Raw genomic sequence first — 17,303 nt, 5'->3', positions numbered from 1 at the left:
TCCTCTCCATTCTCTTTGGTGGTGGGCAGATCCTGTATGCTGCAGAGATTGGGCAAATCTTAATGACATTGAGTCATTCTCTGCAGCATTCTTCTGTGAGCTTACAGGAATGATGCTGGGTGTCATTTACCCCAGAAAAAGAGAGATCCTTGATCCCTGATTCAATGAGAGAGTTTGGAAGGGACAGTAGAGATAGAGTGAACATTGCAACTGGGGTTGCTTTTTTAATTAAAGATGCAGGATCTGCCAATGCCTGGCCTTGTGCCATCAATCCCCCACTAATGTCCACCCAACCCCCGGATCTTGACCCTTTTTTCTCCCTAGTGCTCCCATTCTTTACCATCTTTTTCCTATTTTTCCCACTGTTTCTTATCCCCTTCTGCTATAATTACTCTTTCATTATCCTATGTCCTCCTGATGGTTATGTAAGACCAACCTTGAAATGTGATCTGGCTTACCGCATTCTACATCTTCATTCCATTGATTATGCTATTATTTACTAATGTTGGCCACAAATGTTATTTTGTTTATGTTTGCGCTTAGTAACTGTCAAAATAGCCAACTAGTGCCAGTCCTACAGTATGGTTCCTGGTTACTCCAACTTATTCTGGTGCATTATATGCACTTTGGCTTGTTAAATGAACCACTGGTAGTTGTGTAGACTTTTGCAATTTTATTGAAAACCTATACAGATATTGAACAAGCAAAGATGCAGTAGACTGCAAATTATTATAGCTTTGCCCAGTGGATGATGGATACAAAGTCAGGCTCCTGTACACCCTCTCTCCAGCTTTCTACCCCTACCTCTCTACGGGCTTTCAAATTGAAAGCTGGAGGGAGTGTGAATGGACTATGGACACACTGATCAGTACGCTCACAATCCATTGATATTAGAAGTCCATCTGCTGTGGTGGCAGATGGGACTTGTAGTTCATTTATTCACATATTGCTGTTAATGAATGACGTAACTGTGCAAGCAGAGCGCCACACAGCCATGCTCATTTTAAAATGACAGTGGCTGTTGGGGAGAAGAACCCTTGACTGCGGTCACAGGGAAGAAGGAATGAGATTGGTGGGGGAGTGGTGGTGAACATGTTACATGCTGCACCCTAAATATGGGTGTAACATGAGATATGTTTAAAGGATGAACTTTTCCTTTAAGGATGGGATGCGATTTCAAGGATTTGAGGTAAACTTTTTTCCTGAAAGGCAGCAATAAGTACTCATATTTATGAGTGTCAATTCTTACATCCAGATTCAAATAGCTATAGTGAAGGCAAGCCTCAACAAACTTCTAACTACATTGTTGAACTACATATACTGTATGTAAAATGTTTTGCCAAATGATTTGGTATTCTATTCAGCCAGTCATTTTTCCATTCACAGTTGCCACATTGCACAGTCAGGCAGATGATATGCCTATTTCAGCACCATCTCAAGTTCAGCACCATCCCAATCTTTGTTGAAAATGCAGAAAGCCACTTGTCTTGAGTACTATTTAATAGTGTTGCCAGGTTAAACTAATAGGTGACATTATTTGTGATAGGGTCAGTTCACCTAAAAGTGGTATACAGAATTTCCTGAATTTCTGAGGACTCCAGTGGAGATATAGTATGTTTTTGCCATATTTCTTGTATCTGTTATTACTCACTCTTTGGATATTCCCACCCCCTGTATTACATTCTTTATAGAAAAAAACAAGAACAAACAAACAAATCCTAGATACTGGTTGGAGTCATTTCAAACTGGCTTATGACATGCAGACCTTAGAAGTGATGCACTGAGAGTCTACTACCATAGATACTGAAAAAAGAAGACATTCATTGTTGTTGTTTAAACAATATTTGTGCTCATAAATTACCTCAAGTGTTATCCAAAGTCGCCAGACAAATTTGCAAATAAATTCTTACCTCTACCAAATGTTGTTTCCCACACTTCATACATGATGCGGCTCTGACAGATGTCTATGAGACCTGCCATTAAAATGCAAGCATCTAACATTTTCTTTTTAATTTTTGCAGTTTATACATTTTTTAAAGTTGTACTTAGTGTTTATTGTATGAAATATAGTTGAGAACTTGAGTAAGCATGTTTTGATGCATGTATTTACATAACCGCATGTAAACTGGAATAGCATTAAATTCATTGTTTAAAATGAACAATATTTTTTTCAGTATTTTTTCACAGCCATTACCTTCTCACTGACTGGAAACTGCACTGAGGATGTCTTAAGTCTCTTTCTTCAGTTTACAACTGAAGAGGAAGCTTCTATAGTAAAGAAAGAACTGTGTGATATGTCACCCATGAAACTATATCAAATTATTGTACTTTTCATTCAGAGCATGAACTTTAGAAAAATGGTGTACAAGGTAAGACACGGGACTTCAGCAACTAAATACAGTGTAGTGTGAAATTCAATATTGCAGTTTTGTGGAGGCTGATATAATTTAATAATTAACAAGTTACTAAAGCTATATAGATAAATAAATATATAAGTTCTTCTCTGTAAGACAGATTCCTGACTTTTGTGGACGAATTGGCTGATATCGCCTGTCAAATGGTCTCTAAAGATTGATCTGAATGATCACTCATCAGAGATCAAAGCAAATGTGAACAAACCTTTTAAGGGGTAGTTTTCTATTGTAAATTATAGAAAAATACATAAATAAATTATTATTGAAATGCAATGTATTTATTTCTGAATAGGAATGAGCTGAACTGCCATGGGTTCGATTCAGACAGGGTTTGGCAAACTTCAAAGGAGTTTGGATGCTGAACCCGAACCTCATTGAAATCAATGGGAGCCAAATAAAAATGCCTACTATCTGGGTTTACAAAGCAGGGAGGGCACTGCCCTGGCAAACATGTACCAATGCAAAATATTTTTTTAAATGCTTACATTGAAACAATAAAGAGGCCCAATTCCTTTAAATAACAAACTTGGGGGGTGGAGTGGGGGTGGTGCCCTATTCTGGCCTGTAAATGGGGTGCATCTCTGGTGTACAGAAAGTGCTGCAGCAGCACTGACATTTACAAGGGAAAAAAGTGTTTAAAATTGCCAGTAAATTACATTTTGTTGCTGCTTCTCAATTTATTAAATAAAAATGCACACAGAGCCCAGTAAGGGTCTGCTATATATTTTAGGGGACCTTTGAAGGGGTCTGTGTGCTATTTTTCTTTGTAAATGTCATTTTTGCTGTAGCACGTTGTACAACATGAATGAAAAATTGCATGGTGCATCTACCAAAATACATACAAGACTTTTTGAGACTGGTATGAATTCATGCAACTCCCTCCCCCAAATATGCATAAGGTCCCCCAGGAAGAGTCTGTATGGATTTAATGGGGATCTCTACACAAAAAAATGAAAAAAACAAGAAAAAAGTGTGAAGTCCCCCTAAAAATCTATGACAGCCTCTTAATTCGAGCATGCAGCCAGGCTGACCAGGAAATGGTGGGGGGCAGTGTGCACCCCTCCTCTTGAACCATGCCAGGCCATATGCCCTAAGCATGTGAACATACCTTGCCAGGGGGACATCATGTTGATGAGGAAAGGGCCTCTTCCCCACAACCCTGACCGGTGGTTGTGGAGATCTATGGGCTGAGGGCTTATCATAAACTGGAGGTCCTGTTAATAATAAGGGGCCACTGGATTCATGCCCTCCATGTGAAAGAGTAAGGGGTATATAGTACCCTATGCGTTCACAAAAAAAAATGTAGCATAGAAATAAGACATCAAAATGTTTGACAAGTCCTTATTTAAATAAAATAAAAATTACAAAAAAAGGCCTTCATTGCAAATCCATCATCGATTATGATGCCCGTTTTCTGCTGACTCATCAAGACCCAACATCCTAAGACACACACAACCGATCCCAACATTACCTATAGCCGAAAGACAACTCCCTGAGTCATCATCAGCTATATAAGGACAAAGGCAGAATAGTGATGCTAACAGCCATATTCAGGGAATGATGTAACCCATCTGCGAATTAGCCTATGTGGCTGGGGATTAAAGAAAAATGTGCCATTTTCTTGCATGGGTAAAGTACCAGTTTGCTCTAAGGCTCCATTCATTTTTTTATAGATGACTGTATATGAATATATGAAATAGATGTTAAAAAGCTACTGAATTTTTTTTACATGCATGCACGTAAATGGTATTAGCAACATTATACCTAGAGATAATTTATAATGTACTTGTTTGGGCCTTTCACAGATGTTTAAAAAATTACATTTTGTTACGTAATTGATAATTTTACAAATCGTTTAATTGTATAGTCATTTTTACATTACCTAAGTCTGCTTTCACACTGAGGCGCTTTACAAGCGCTAAAAATAGCACCTGCAAAGCGCCTGTAAAGCGCCTCCCCTGTCACTCCAGTGTGAAAGCCAGAGTGCTTTTACACTGGAGCATTTCGCTGGCAGGACGCTAAAAAAAGTCCTGCAAGCAGCATCTTTGAGTCATCTTATACACCGCTCCTACAGCGCCCCTGCCCATTGAAATCAATGGGCAGCGCCGCTGAAGTGTCCCTGGAAACATTGGTATTAATGAATGGGCAGCGCCACTGAAATGTCCCTGGAAACATTGGTATTAATGAATGGGCAGTGCCGCTGAAATGTCCCTGGAAACATTGGTATTAAGGACAATAAAGAGAGTACATCACCGCAATGGGGACACACAAACAGCAATAAAAACCTGGCAGTGGTTCTAACTTTTCATCACTCTATCTAAATCATTTAATAATGCCTTTAATTATACTTTAAGTTTATTAATATTTGCATTTCCGATAAAAATTAATGAAACTATGTATTATTTTATAATTTTCCAATTGCAGATCAGTATACCTCCAGAAATTGAGACTATGTTAAATATTTTTCTAAACTATATCTCTAAAGTTGTTATATTTTTTGACAAATATCAACAAGTTTTTGTGTCTAATAAAATATTGCAAAACATATCAGTGATTACAAGTTTTCAGCAGGTAAGTCAGTGTTGTCTTTTCTTTAACTACAATAAAAAAAAGTGTTCATACTCAAATAACTGTACATATTACTGTTGCACTTATGGTATATCCTAATAGTACTATCCAGTAGTATAGATATCAATTTCATGTATCCCCTAACATGTAGACAATCCTGAAAAGATTTGCCCAGTATACAAACATAAATAAAAAGTGAACTTATTTCAGTTTCATTTAGTTTATTCCTTTTTTTTAAATATAATTTAGGTTTTTAGTAGATGACAGAGTTACTTTCCCTATGTGTTGTCTTTCATGGGTAGTAAACCATTTGTGCTTCAATTTCTGGGTTAAAACTGGCTACATCAACTACAAATAATTATGGCTCTGTTAAAAAGCTAATTTATGGAAGAAGATTAAATCTTGGTAAGTATAAAGCTAGGACTATAGAGTAACTCAGCCTACTAGTTCCACAAATATTTAGAATAAACTTTTACAGCATTGAGCAAATTGCATGTATAATGTTGCTTACATACTGCACATATTTTCCCATTAGGGTTGGTTCAAAAGCAGTGCTATAATTTGCACTTATATCTGTGGCGGCCTGTCCATAGGGGGAGCATTGGCGCCGCCCCCCCTCTCCCCCTAAAAAAAAAAAAAAAATGTCCCTTTAACCACTTGACAACTGGGCACTTAAACCCCCTTCCTAACCAGACCAATTTTCAGCTTTTGGTGCTCTCACAATTTGAATGACAATTACTCAGTCATGCAACACTGTATCTATATGAAATTTTTGTCCTTTCTTTCACACAAATAGAGCTTTCTTTTGGTGGTATTTAATCACCGCTGGGTTCTTTATTTTTTGCGCTATAAAAGAAAAAAGACCGAAAAATCTGTAAAAAGATACATTTTTCTTCATTTCTGTTATAATATTTTGCAAATTAGTAATTTTTCTTCATATATTTTGGCCAAAGTTTATACCGCTACATATCTTTGGTAAAAATAACCCAAATCAGTGGATATTATTTGGTCTTTGCGAAAGTTATAGAGTCCAAAAGCTATGGTGCGAATATCTGAAAATTGATCACACCTGAAGTATTGACGGCCTATCTAATTTCTTGAGACCCTAACATGCCAGAAAAGTACAAATACCCCCCAAATTACCCCTTTTTGGAAAGAAGACATTCCAAGGTATTTAGAAAGATGCATGGTGAGTTTTTCGAAGTTGTCATTTTTTCCCACAATTCTTTGCAAAATCAAGGTTTTTTTTTTACTTTTTTTTTCCCACAAAATTGTCATATTAGCAGGTTATTTCTCACACACCGCATATGCATACCACAAATTACACACCAAAACACATTCTACTATTACTCCCGAGTACGGTGATATCACATGTGTCAGACTTTTACATAGCGTGGCCACATACAGAGGCCCAACATGCAGGGGAGCACCTTCAGGCGTTCTGGAGTGCCCAGGCCAATTCTGACATTTCTCTCCTACATGTAAAAATCATCATTTATTAGCTAGAAAATTACATAGAACCCCAAAACATTATATATGTTTTTTTAGCAAAGACCCTAGAGAATACAATGGCGGTGATTGCAACTTTTTATCTCGCACGGTATTTGCGCAGCAATTTTTTTAACGCTTTTTTTTTTAAAAACAACTGTTTTGTGCTTTACAAAAACCAAAACAGTAAAGTTAGCCCAATGTTTTTGCATAATGTGAAAGATGAAGTTACGCCGAGTAAATAGATACCCAACATGTCACCTTTCAAAATTGCACGCACTTGTGGAATGGCGCCAAACTTTGCTACTCAAAAATCCCCATAGGCGACGCTTTAAATTTTTTTACTGGTTACATGTTTTGAGTTACAGAGGAGGTCTAGGGCCAAAATTATTGCTCTCGCTCTACCGATTGCAGAGCGATCCTTGTAATAGGAATATGGCATGACAGATCCTCTTTACAGTGAGATATGGGGTCAATAAGACCCCACATCTCACCTCTAGGCTGGGAAGCCTGAAATAAAAAAAAAAAAAAAAATGATCCTGGCTTCGATCGTAGCAGTGAGTCGGTAGAAGCGCGGGAGGGGGGGCATCCCCTCTCGCCTCCCGCAAGAGCGATCAAGCAGTGGAACAGCCGCTATGATCATTCTCATAGTGTAGGGAATCGCCGGCTGAAAAAGCTGATATCTGAATGATGCCTGTAGCTGCAGGCATCATTCAGATATCCCCGCACAAATTCAAGGACGTTGTATGACGGCCGGCGGGCGGGAAGTGGTTAAAACGCATTTTTTTTTTTTTTAACACAAAGTTGTCCATTTATACAATATTTCTACCACATAACATGTACATACCAAAAATGACACCCCAAAATAGATTCTCCTACTCCTCCTGAGTACGGCAATACCACATGTGTGAGACTTCCACAGCCTGGCCACATACAGAGGCCGAGTACAGCCGAGCATGGCTCAGCATGGCTGGGTATGGAGGGGTATTGCAGAGTATTGCGGAGTATGGCGGGGTATTGCGGAGTATGGCGGAGTATTGCGGAGTATGGCGGGGTATGGCGGGGTATTGCAGGGTAATGTGGGGCTTTGCAGAGTATTGTGGGGGTATTGCAGAGTAATGTGGGGTATTCCAGGGTAATGTGGGGCTTTGCAGAGTAATGCACAGCATTGCAGAGTAGTAGGGATGGCTGAGCATGGATGGATGGATGGCTGGATGTCACTGTGCAGCTCTGTGGGCACTACACATCCAGCCCACAGCGCTGCAGCCATCCATCCATCCCCCTCTCCGCTCACAGTGTACCGATTGGTACACAGGAGGGGAGGAGAGGAACCGGCGTCATCAGATGACGCCGGTCTGTTTACATGTGATCGCGCCGTCATTTACCGGGATCCGTGATGCCCCGGTCCTCTGGACCTGGCGGTCACGGATGTGTTCAGGTGCGCGCCCCAGGGGGCGTGCGAGAGGGGAATTCTGGGAGGACGTCATAGTACATCCTCCCAGAGTTAAGCAACCGTCATTTGGCTATGGGCCGGTTGTTAAGTGGTTAAAAAAAAAAACTTCCTTTAAGTGCACTGTGTTCCGGGCGGGCGCCGGACACGGTGCACTATGGAAGCGTCATGCCAATGCAATCCCGTGATTGCAGGCAAGACGCTTCATTTGCTGGGTTTTTTGATGCCCTGTGGCGCTATGCAGTGCGCCTCTACACGCTGATTGGGCCATTCTCCTTTGTGTCTTCATGTCTGGGCGGTGCTGTCTCCCGGCGGCATGTCACTTCCTGTTTCGGGCCAGCTCTGTGTGAATGGAGAAGACAAGGTACTGTGTCACTGACAGCCTGTCTGTCCACCGTGTTATATTCTTCTCAGTCTGATCGGAGGGTGGAGGGAGCTGTGCTTCACCTCTGCCCTGCCAGGAATCAATCTCTGCTCCAGCCCTTCACCCGACAAATGTGCTGGAGCCTTCATTACACATCTGCTGTATGTGTATATCATGGGGGCTCCCAGCACTGCGTCCTAGAGTCATGCTGTGCATTCTATCATCTCATCTCATCTCTCTCTTTCTCTCCTATCTGTATAACTATCTATCTATCTATCTATCTATCTATCTATCTATCTATCTATCTATCTATCTATCTATCTATCTATCTATCTATCTATCTATCTATCTATCTATCTATCTATCTATCTATCTATCTATCTATCTATCTATCTATCTATCTATCTATCTATCTATCTATCTATCTATCTATCTATCTATCTATCTATATAACTGCATGCATCTCTCTCTATCTATCTATCTATCTATCTATCTATCTATCTATCTATCTATCTATCTATCTATCTATCTATCTATCTATCTATCTATCTATCTATCTATCTATCTATATAACTGCATGCATCTCTCTCTATCTATCTATCTATCTATCTATCTATCTATCTATCTATCTATCTATCTATCTATCTATCTATCTATCTAACTGCATGCATCTCTCTCTATCTATCTCTCTCTATCTATCTATCTATCTATCTATCTATCTATCTATCTATCTATCTATCTATCTATCTATCTATCTATCTATCTATCTATCTTATCCATTCTATCCCTCTGTGTGTCTATAGGCCCCATCACGGGCGAGTGACGTCAAGGGGGGGGGGGTTGGTTGGGATTTTGTTTGCGCCCCCCTAAAAAAATGGAGCACCAGCCGCCACTGATCTGTACACTGAGCTGTGTTACAAACAATTCTTAAACGTAAGCATAGGGTTATATATGAAATGCATAATTGCAAAGTATTGTAGTGTGCCTGTCTGGTTGTTTCAGCAATAGTTGAAGTCCTTCCCTGTATTTGTGTAACTTATTTAGAATAGGAATATGCCACCATAAATGGACATGGTTCTGCAATGTGAAAGTTGGACATAAAATGTTCCCTGCTAGACATGTGCAGGATGAAAAAATTCGTTTAGTTTCGTTTCGTTTCGATTCGTTATTTAACTTAATTCGTTTAGTTAAATTCGTTGCATTCATTACATTCGTTTTCGGAATTCGTTTCGTTTCGTATTCGAATTCGAAAAAATTCGACCGCATTCGAAAAAATTCGACCGCATTCGAAAAAATTTGACCGTATTCGAAAAAAACTATCAAATTCGAAAAAATTCTAACACATTCGAAAAAAACTGTCAAATTCGAAAAAATTCCACCACATTCGAAAAAAACTATCAAATTCGAAAAAATTCTACCACATTCGAAAAAAACTGTCAAATTCGAAAAAATTCTACCACATTCGGAAAAAACTATCAAATTCGAAAAAATTCCACCACATTCGAAAAAAACTATCAAATTCGAAAAAATTCTACCACATTCGAAAAAAACTGTCAAATTCGAAAAATTTCTACCACATTCGAAAAAAACTATCAAATTCGAAAAAATTCTTACTACATTTGAAAAAACTATCAAATTCGAAAAAATTCTACCACATTCGAAAAAAACTGTCAAATTCGAAAAAATTCTTACTACATTTGAAAAAACTATCAAATTCGAAAAAATTCTACCACATTCGAAAAAAACTGTCAAATTCGAAAAAATTCTACCACATTCGAAAAAAACTGTCAAATTCGAAAAATTTCTACCACATTCGAAAAAAACTGTCAAATTCGAAAAAATTCTTACTACATTTGAAAAAACTATCAAATTCGAAAAAATTCTACCACATTCGAAAAAAACTGTCAAATTCGAAAAAATTCTACCACATTCGAAAAAAACTGTCAAATTCGAAAAATTTCTACCACATTCGAAAAAAACTGTCAAATTCGAAAAAATTCTTACTACATTTGAAAAAACTATCAAATTCGAAAAAATTCTACCACATTCGAAAAAAACTGTCAAATTCGAAAAAATTCTACTACATTCGAAAAAAACTGTCAAATTCGAAAAATTTCTACCACATTCGAAAAAAACTATCAAATTCGAAAAAAACAATAACTGAATTTGAAAAAGTAAACTATATATAACCATTTTGCGAAATTTGAAATTCGTATAGAATGAAATCAAATTCCAATAGAAAAGATTAGGATAGAATAGAAAGTATAAAAGAATAGCATAGAAAAACAATAGATCAGAATAGAAAAAAAAATATAATTTATTGTATTCTAAGCTTTTCTATTTGAATTCAAATTCATTCTGTACCAAATTCCAATTTTGGAAGATGGTTAAATATATATATTATATTTTTTTTCTATTCTGTTCCATTGTTTTTCTATGCTATTCTTTTCTATTCTATTCTAAACTTTTCTATTCGAATTTGAATTAATTCTATGCGAAATTCGAATTTCGGAAGATGGCTTCTAAAATTAGAATTTCGTATAGAATGAATTCGAATTTGAATAGAAAAGATTAGAATAGAAATAGAATAGACTAGAAAAACAATAGAACAGAAGAGAATAAAATATAATATATATATTTTTTTCTATGCTATTCTTTTTTATTCTATTCTAAACATTTCTATTCGAATTTGAATTCATTCTATACGAAATTCGAATTTCGGAAGATGGCTTCTGAAATTCGAATTTCGTATAGAATGAATTTGAATTTGAATAGAAAAGAATAGACTAGAAAAACAATAGAACAGAACAGAATAAAATATAATATATATATATTATATCTTATTCTATTCTGTTCTATTGTTTTTCTAGTCTATTCTTTCTACTCTATTTTAATCTTTTCTATTCAAATTAATTTTATACGAAATTCGAATTTTGGAAGATGGTTTTATATATATATATATATATATATATATATATATATATATATATATATATATATATATATATATATATATATAAAAAATATTTTTTCTATTCTGTTCTATTGTTTTTCTATTATTTTCTATTATATTCTGATCTTTTCTATTTGAATTCAAATTCATTCTATACAAAATTCGAATTTCAGAAAATAGTTATATAGAAATAGAATGAAATCAAATTCTAATAGAAAAGAATAGAATAGAAAAACAAGAGAACAGAATAGAAAGAAATATTTTATATATATATAAAAATAAATAAAACCATCTTCCGAAATTGGAATTTGGTACAGAATGAATTCGAATAGAAAAGATTAGAATAGAATATTTTATATTTTTTTCTATTCTGTTCTATTGTTTTTCTATGCTATTCTTTTATATTATTTTCTGTTCTATTCTAATCTTTTCTATTTGAATTCATTCTGTACCAAATTCCAATTTCAGAAGATGTGTGTGTATATGTGTATATATATATATATATATATATATATATTTTTTTTTTTTTTTTTTTTTTCTATTCTGTTCTATTGTTTTTCTGTTCTAGTCTTTTCTATTAGAATTCGATTTCATTCTATTTCATTCTGTTTCTGTATAACCATTTTCGGAAATTCAAATTTCGTATAGAATGATTTTGCATTCAAATAGAAAAGATTAGAATAAAATAGAAAAGAATAGAAAAGATTAGAAAAACAATAGACCAGCATAGAAAAAAAATAAAAATAAAAAAAATATATATAAATATGTATACCGTATTTATCGGCATATGACACGCACTTTTTTCCCCTTAAAATCAGGGGAAAATCATGGGTGCGTGTTATACGCCGATCCCTTGCGATCCTGAGCTGACAGATCTTCAAAATCGTCGACCGCGATTTGAAAATGGCGCCGAAATACACAGAGCCGGTCCTCGGCTCTTCTCGGCCACTTTCGGCTTCACTCGAGTGCCGCCCGAACCTAGCCGAGTGTACTCGGCTAGGATCAGATAGCTCCGCTCACAGTCACGCCCATCCCGGGCGGGACTACAAGTGGAGCCGAAAGTGAACGAGAGCCGCCGAGAAGAGCCGAGGACCGGCTCTGTGTATTTTGGCGCCGGCGGCACCATTTTCAAATCGCGGTCGGCGATTTTGAAGCTCAGGATCGCAGGGGATCACAGGATTTTCAAACTGCGAGCTGCAAGGCTGCACTGGGGCAAGGCTGCACTGGGGAAAGGCTGCCCTGGGATAAGGCTGCAATGGACACTGGGAAGGCTGCACTGACAAGGCTGCACTGACATGGCTGCACTGGGGCAAGGCTGAACTGAGAAGGCTGCAATGATGGGCATTTAAATGTAAGTTTTTTTCCCTTAAACTTCCCTCCTAAAAGTTTTTTTTTCCTTAAAATTCCCTCCTAAACTTGGGGTGCGTGTTATACGCCGATAAATATGGTCATTTTTTTGTATTATTCTCTTCTATTGTTTTTTTATGCTTTTCTTTTCTATTATTTTATATTCTATAATAGTCTTTTCAATTCAAATTCATTCTATACGAAATTCGAATTTCGGAACATGGCTTCTGAAGTTTGAATTTCTTATAGAATGAATTCGAATTAGAACAGAAAATAATAGAAAAAAATAGACTAGAAAAACAATAGAACAGAATAGAAGAAAATATAATATACATATATATATTATATATTATATTTTCTTCTATTCTGTTTCATTGTTTTTCTATGCTATTCTTTTCTATTCTATTCTAAACTTTTCTATTCGAATTTGAATTCATTCTATACGAAATTCGAATTTCGGAAGATGGCTTCTGAAAGTGGAATTTCGTATAGAATGAATTCGAATTTGAATAGAAAAGATTAGAATAGAAAATAATAGACTAGACAAACAATAGAAGAGAATAAAATATAATATATATAATTTTTTGTATTCTGTTCTATTGTTTTTCTAGTCTTTTCTCTTCTACTCTGTTCTAATCTTTTCTATTCAAATTCGAATTCATTTTATAAGAAATTCAAATTTTGGAAGATGGTTTTATATATATATATATATATATATATATATTATACATATATATATATATATTATACATATACACACACATATATTATATATATATATATATAATATATATATATATATATATATATATATATATATATATATAAAACCATCTTCCGAAATTTGAATTTCTTATAATATGAATTCGAATTTGAATAGAAAAGATTAGAATAGAGTAGAAGAGAAAAGACTAGAAAAACAATAGAACAGAATAGAATAAATTATATATATATATATATATATATATATATAACATCTTCCAAAATTCGAATTTCATATAGACCGAAATCAAATTTGAATGTAAAAGATTAGAATAGAATAGAAAATAATAGAAAAGAATAGACTAGAAAAACAATAGAACAGAATAGAAGAAAATATAATATATATATTTTCTTCTATTCTGTTCTATTGTTTTTATAGTCTATACTTTTCTATTATTTTCTGTTCTAATCATTTCTATTCAAATTCATTCTATACGAAATTCAAACTTCAGAAGCCATGTTCCGAAATTCGAATTTCGTATAGAATAAATTTGAATTTGAATTGAAAATACTATTATAGAATATAAAATAATAGAAAAGAAAAGCATAAAAAAACATATATATATATATATATATATATACATATTCTATTGCTTTATTATTTTATATTCTACCTTATTGTTTTTTTTAGAAAAACGTTTTCTATTTTTTTTTAATTTGATTATGTTTTCGAATTCGATTCGAATATGTTTTCGAATTCGATTCGAATATGTTTTCGAATTCGATTCGAATATGTTTTCGAATTCGCTTCGAATATGTTTTCGAATTCGATTCGAATTCGTTCGTTTTTTTTTCGGATTCGTTTAAATTCTTTACTTTTGTCATTCGGAAATTCGGATGCATCCGAATTTCCGAATAATGAAAAATTCGTCCGAATTTCGATTCGGAACGAAACGAAATGCACATGCCTATTCCCTGCTTATAATTTCACAGTAGATGGAGTTAGTAATGGATAATTTAACAAATTACATAGTCTAAGAAGCTTTTATCTGATTTTAACATTTTATGAACCTGAGTATTGTAGGTTATAGATTATAGACTTTGAAGGCTTAGAATTAGTTGTATTTATTAATGGTATTACTAGCTTATAGTTTTGGATAACATTATTCTTTTTTTAAATAAAATGAAATGTCCTAAATGTCTACAGTGTTATTTATTAACTTATATAACGCATATATTTGAGAGATGATCTGCATTGCTAATTTAAATGCTAATTTCATTTAAAATGATTTCAGTTGTATACAAAATTTAGCATTTTCTAAGTATTGACCTAAACAAATGGGAGATATTTTTGATTACTGCAGTCATTTATCTTCCAGAACTTTCAAGCAAAGCCTGGCTTGCTTTATCTTCAATCACTTGTTTCCACTATATGCAAAGAAGGACCACTGCTCTTCAATGATATCACCAATTTTATTGGCAAGGACAAAGTCTCAGACACAGTGGACTTGGATATAAAAAAGTATGGCATTCCAGAAAATTCATGTAAGTGGTTTTAATTAATTATTTTTCTATGTTATATATGAGAAAAAAAAAACAACCTTTGAACTGCTTCAGTGCATTATTAGTAAGAACAAGGAGAGTTGCAGGTGTTTGGAATCTGCCTGAAAAAAAAAAAAACAATTTAGAAAATATTGTTGTAAAATACTGCTTAAAAATATAAAACTACTTCAAAATAGATATTGGTTCAAGGGTTAAAGAAAAGGGAAGCTATCAAACCCAATAATTATAGCAAAATTAACAAGAGACTATCTAAATAAGAAATGTTAAAGATATATTGGTATCAAGTGAATTAAAAAGAACTGCAAATAAAAGTCTAAATTATAGGAAAAAGTAAAAAATGTTTTATAGATGATAGATACTGTGGATTTATAGATGTCAGCGAGATTACATAAATGTAATTGACGGGTCATAGTAAATGGTATATCAAGAATATTCTGCATTGCTGTTAGGAATGTTTTAGTGTAAGGGATGCCTTATTTCCAGGTACATTGAGGTCAGTAATACCTTTACTAATTTAATGCATCAAAAGGATTTAAAATGTGGTCTTCTAAAGTTGTGTATCAACTTATATATCCATTTTTATGTTGATAACATTCAGCAGTCCCTCTCACATTGGCTGTGTGTGCTGCGCAGTGCTCTGAACCAGCTGCACATGCACAAAGGATTATAGTACAGAGCAGAAGCACACACGTTGTGAAAGCTCACACAGCCAAAAGTGCCTAAATAGGCACATGAGCATCAGAATTGGACAATAGAGTAATGGAAGAAGGTATCCAGGTCTGATGAATCACATTTCCTTTTACATCATGTGGATGCCCAGGTGCCTGCGCGTTGCTTACCTGGGGAAGAGCTTACCTGGCAGTGTGATGCTTCGGATAATGTTCTGCTAGGAAACACTGGGTCCTGCCATTCATGTGTATGGTACTTTTACACATACCACCTACCTAAATATTGTTGGTGACTAAGTACACTCTTTTATGGAAACAGTTTTCCCTGTTGGCAGTGGCCTCTTTCAGCAGGATAATGCCCCCTGCCACACTGCAAAAATGGTTCAAGAATGGTTTGAGGAACACAACAATGAGTTTTTGGGTGATAAATTGGCCTCCAATTTGTCGAGATCTCAATCCAGTCCCCCATCTGTGAGATGTGCTGGAAAAACAATTCCGAGCCATGAAGGCCCCACTTTGCAACCTACAGGACCTAGAGGATCTGCTACTGATGGCTTGGTGACAGATACTGCAGATACCTTCAGAGGTCTAATGATGGCCATGTCTCAACTGTTTTGGCGGCAAATGGGGACCTACTCTATATTAGGTGGATGATCATAAAGTTACAGCTGATTGATGTATATGCCTTTCTTAGTGGGGTTCCCCCTCCAGAGACAGGTCCACCATAACTGCCTAATGCCCCGTACACACGGTCGGATTTTCCGATGGAAAATGTCCGATCGGAGCGTGTTGTCGGAAATCCCGACCGTGTGTGGGCTCCATGGGACATTTTCCATCGGATTTTCCGACACACAAAGTTTGAGAGCAGGAGATAAAATTTTCCGACAACAAAATCCGATCGCGTCAATTCCGACCGTGTGTGGCCTGTTCCGACGCACAAAGTGCCACGCATGCTCAGAAGAAATTCCGACGCGAAACAGCTCGGTCAGGTAAAATGAGCGTTCGCAATGGATACAGCACTTTCGTCACGCTACAATGTTAAAAATGGTTTAATACAGCGCACTCTCTTCTTCTTCTTTATAATGGGACAAGAATTAAGTAGTTTTGCTGCTCATATTCACACACACTTCTCACAAACTAATTTCTTTACTATTTATCGGGATTCCCTCAATATATTTTGATATATTTTGATTTGTCACATCTGACATCATTATTATTTTTTTTTTGGTTTTTAAGACTGATTAATTTTTTTAGGGTTTGTATTTTTTTCAAGGCGTATTTTTTGGTTTTTGGGATTTTTCTTTGTACTCGTGAAAATTTTTGTGTGTGTTTTTTGGGTCAAGTTACCACAACACCATTAATATGTTGTTCTATTTAATCTGTAGGAGATTGTTTGGTGTTGTTGTCCCTTGTTAATTTCACATTTTATGTTAGAAATGTACCTGAATCGTCACCAACAAACTGTCCTTTTTCGATGAAAACACACATAGGAGAGTATAATTTCCCAAATAAAAAACTTTTATTAAGGGCTCACAACTAAACAAAGAGGGAGGCGAAGCTGGAGAAACAGCAGAAATGGGTGAAGCCTTGGACCCCCAGGGCAGACATCAATAATTTTCACGCAAAATTGGTGGCCTGAGGAGTCCTTATCTAAGGGAGGGCAGTCTGGTCCAGAAGTCCCAGAGATCCAGAAAGCAGCAGATGACATACATGTCCCCAGGCTGTGGTCATACAAGAGACTGCAGCTTTTGGCAGACCAGACTGAACCCAGGGCAATCACTCTCTG

General features: G+C 35.6%; 1 protein-coding gene across 1 annotated transcript in view; it reads left to right on the top strand.

The window, feature by feature from the left end:
* The first annotated feature begins 2,357 nt into the window (after positions 1 to 2,357).
* Positions 2,358 to 17,303, top strand: part of LOC141145986 (ATP-binding cassette sub-family A member 13-like) — a 142,336-nt gene continuing 127,390 nt past the window's right edge. The window contains exons 1-3 of the mRNA XM_073632771.1: positions 2,358 to 2,369; positions 4,839 to 4,985; positions 14,666 to 14,831. Of these exons, the coding sequence (XP_073488872.1) occupies positions 2,358 to 2,369; positions 4,839 to 4,985; positions 14,666 to 14,831 (325 nt within the window). The remainder of the gene's footprint in view (positions 2,370 to 4,838; positions 4,986 to 14,665; positions 14,832 to 17,303) is intronic.

This window comes from Aquarana catesbeiana, linkage group LG05, assembly GCF_042186555.1.
Source record: "Aquarana catesbeiana isolate 2022-GZ linkage group LG05, ASM4218655v1, whole genome shotgun sequence".
NCBI lineage: Eukaryota > Metazoa > Chordata > Amphibia > Anura > Ranidae > Aquarana > Aquarana catesbeiana.
This window is presented reverse-complemented; position numbering and strand designations above follow the sequence as displayed.